At 41.2% G+C, this 3,899-nt stretch overlaps 1 protein-coding gene across 1 annotated transcript; it reads right to left on the minus strand.

The window, feature by feature from the left end:
• Positions 1 to 1,139: 1,139 nt before the first annotated feature.
• LOC137559189 (piggyBac transposable element-derived protein 4-like) lies at positions 1,140 to 2,399 on the minus strand. The gene has a single exon (XM_068271796.1). It carries the CDS (start codon positions 2,397 to 2,399, stop codon positions 1,140 to 1,142), a length of 1,260 nt encoding a protein of 419 aa, XP_068127897.1.
• Between the last annotated feature and the right edge of the window lie 1,500 nt (positions 2,400 to 3,899).

A 3,899-nucleotide genomic window follows, 5' to 3' on the forward strand; every position in this document is an offset into this window, starting at 1 on the left:
AAAATTCTGTCAAATTCCCGCCAAAATGACTTCATTCAGTAAAATAAACCCCCTGAGGTATCATTCGATGGGTGCATTGATCATTTTGGCTGCATCGATTATTGGTGAAACTTGATGGAATGAAATGCATTTTTTATTTTGTTGTCACACATTTCACCAATAATCTATGCAGCCAAAATTATCAATGCACCCATCGAATGATACCTCAGGGGGTTTAGTTTACTGAATGAAGTCATTTTGGTGGGAATTTGACAGACTTTTTACCTCAGACGTCATTGTGAGCGGCTTATGCTGGAAAATACAAGCATGTGATTTATGCTCTCTGAAAGCTCAATTACAGACAACATTTTCTGGATACTGCTTTTAACTATAAAAACAATGTAGCCCCACATATCTGATATCGTTTTATTCGGAAGGAGTTACTGAATCATTTCTGGGGTGAATTTCTTCTACACTCCAAAGTATGTCTATGAAAAAGCAAAAGAACTGACATTTCTAAATAAAAAAAATGCATTTTGCAAACGCTGGGATTTTGCGGGTGGAAAAAATTAAAATGTTGAGGAATGGTACACCTCTGCTGATTTTGTGAAATTTAGTGGAATTTTAGGGGAAACTATTTAAAATCTTATGGAGGAATGGTACTTCCGGAAACAATCTTTCATACACAGTCCAGGTTTTTCAGGACAATCTGTACAGTGATATCGACTGAGTACTCTCCTTTTCTGCTTAGAGCAAACCCTGCATCTTTTCTGTGGATATTCTTTGCAGGCGGTTGGTGGAATTTTTACTGGGTAATGTTTCCCAGAAAGTCTGGCAACTGCATCACTTCTTGTACTTGGGCCTTCATCTGATGGTTCCAGCAGTTCGATAACTATGGTCTCCAGGAAAGACTTATAGGTACCACTGTTTGTGGACTTTTTGTGGAGTATCCAAGAATTAACTATGCCCACTTGAATTAAATGAATTGCAACCTTTTTATACCAGTACTTTGACTTGCGCAAGGCCAGGTGTGACTGTACAAGACGGTCGTTGAAGTCCACACCTCCCATGTACTGGTTGTACTCGTGGATACATAATGGCTTCTGTACACCATCTGTCCTGGTCGGTGCGTTTGCTGCTGGATGTATTGTAGAAAGCATTTACACATCCCTTTTGTCCTTATACTTCGCCGCCAGCATTTCATTGCTGCGAAGATATTGTGACTCTCCTCTTTCAAGGCGCCTGTTGACTAGCGTCTGTGGGAAGCCTTTACGGTTCGATCTCATTGTACCACAAGCAGGGGTTTTCTGGCTGAACAGATGTTTAAAAAGGGGTATACTCGTGTAGAAGTTGTCCAGGTAGAGATTATAGCCATTATTTAGCAATGGGGTAATTAAGTCCCACACCACTTTCCCATTTGTGCCGATGTAATCTGGGCACCCAGGGGGCTCTAATTGGCTGTCCTTCCCCTCATAAATCCTGAATGACCAGGTATAGCCACTGGTGCTTTCACAAAGCTTGTACATTTTGACACCATACCTCGTGCGTTTAGAGGGTATGTACTGCTTTATGGCCAGACGTCCGGTGAAATGTATGAGGGATTCATCGATGGAAATATCTTTTTCAGGCGTGTATAGCTCTGGAAATTTTTGGGAAAAATAATTGATAAGGGGACGGATTTTATAAAGCCGATCAAAATTTGGGCTGGTACTGGATGCACACTGAGCGTTATCATTAAAATGCAGGAAACGCAATATTGTCAGAAAACGTGTTCTGGACATAGTGCATGAGAAAATGCCCATGTGATGGATGGATACCTTGCTCCAGTAGTCTTTATAATGATGTTTTATGGTGATGCCCATATTCAGGAAAAGCCCTAAAATTTTTCTAAATTCGGGGATTGTAGTGGGCTTCCAGTGACCGGGCTTTGCGTAACTGGACCCTGGGTGAGCAGCGATGTGCTGCTGAGCATACAGATTTGTTTGCTCCACAATCATCCCCAACTGCTCATCCGATATTATCAGCTGAAAGAAATCCATTGGGGAGAAATTTGTGGTGTCTATGGATATTCCTGCCTGGGCGGTAAATGGTGGTTGCTCGACTGCTTCCAAATTGGCGGGTGACCACACAGGATTAGCCATGTCCTCTGGTATCAATGTGTGGCGGCGCTGGCGTTTTGCAGGGGGTACTCTGCTCTCTCCACTGTTTGTCTGGCTGGCTGTCACGACAGTCTCTCTCTGCCTCCCGCTGCTGTTTGGTTGGGGAGAGGACTGATCCTCAATTTCTGAATCAGCGGATATGGTGTCGCTGTCGACGACTGGCTCAAACTCCGAGTCAGAGTTGTCCACCTCCTCGCTGCTTTCACCAGACAGGCACATAAGTTCATACGCCTGCTGAAGAGAGTACGTCCTCTTCGTCATTTCTGCCTTTTTAAGAAATGGCAGTATATACACAAACTGTATATGGGTACGGCCCCTATATGCAGTCACTTTCCACAGAAATATATATACAGTGCTGTATATACTACACTATATATACACTCCTCTCTACACTACACTATATATAAAGTATATATACACTCCTCTCTACACTACACTATATATACAGTATATATACACTCCTCTCTACACTACACTATATATACACTATATATACACTCCTCTCTACACTACACTATATATACAGTATATATACACTCCACTCTACACTACACTATATATACAGTATATATACACTCCTCTCTACACTACACTATATATACAGTATATATACACTCCTCCTCTACATTACACTATGTATACAGTATATATTCACTTCTCTCTACACTACATATACACTATATATACACTTCTCTCTACACTACACTATATACACTCCTCTCTACACCCACTCCTATATACTGTACTCTCTACCCCTACACTATATATATATATATATATGTCTATCTACACTCCTTTGTACACTGATCTACACTGATCTACACTGATACAATACAGACCCTAGACTACACTAACACTATAGGTGTTTGGGAAGGGATCAGAGGGGATCAAAGGTGTACAATAGTTAAAATAGTTTTTTTTTTTAACATTAAAACCGTCTGTGAGACACAGACACAGCAGCTGCAGCTCTCTCTATCAGAGATCGCTGACAGTCTGACAGGGAGGGCGGGCGAGAAAGCAACTTTGTTGCTTTCTGCCCAGTGATCACTGTGATTGGCTCACAGTGATCACATGGTAAGGAGCCAATGAAACTGGCTCCTTACGCATAAATTAACTTCCCGGCTGTCTATTGACAGCCGAATTACGGGCGGCCAGGAGACCCGATCGGCGGGAGGTAGCGGGGAACCGGCGGCGTAGATCCAACGCCGGATCAGAGTAGATGCGCCGCAGGAGCGGCGTAGAAACGTATTCCCGCGGTCCCCAAAAGGTTAAGCATTGACCTTAATTCTGCTATATAAAATAAAATCCTTCATATTAATGGAATTTCATTAGAAATTTGGGCATTTACTGTAAAATGATGCTTATTGTAAAGCATAATTGCACTTCAAAGCGTTATAGATGTAAGAAGCTTCTAAAGAGGTCCTTCTTCAATGATACAAATAAATTGCAGAACATTATGCAGCAGCTATTTACATGCATTTGTTTAGCTCAACAGTTAGTCTCTTTACCCAAAGTACTTTTACCAGGTGTGTTGTCTATTCCCTACTGTGATGTATTTGAAAATGTGGATGTCTACAATGCAAGTACTTAAAGAGACACTGAAGCGGAAAAAAAAATATGATATTATGATTTGTATGTGTAGTATAGCTAAGAAATAAAACATTAAGATCAGATACATCAGTCTAATTGTTTCCAGTACAGGAAGAGTTAAGAAACTCCAGTTATTATCTCTATGCAAACAAGCCATTAAGCTCTACGACT

Source organism: Hyperolius riggenbachi, chromosome 1 (genome assembly GCF_040937935.1).
Source record: "Hyperolius riggenbachi isolate aHypRig1 chromosome 1, aHypRig1.pri, whole genome shotgun sequence".
Classification (NCBI taxonomy): domain Eukaryota; kingdom Metazoa; phylum Chordata; class Amphibia; order Anura; family Hyperoliidae; genus Hyperolius; species Hyperolius riggenbachi.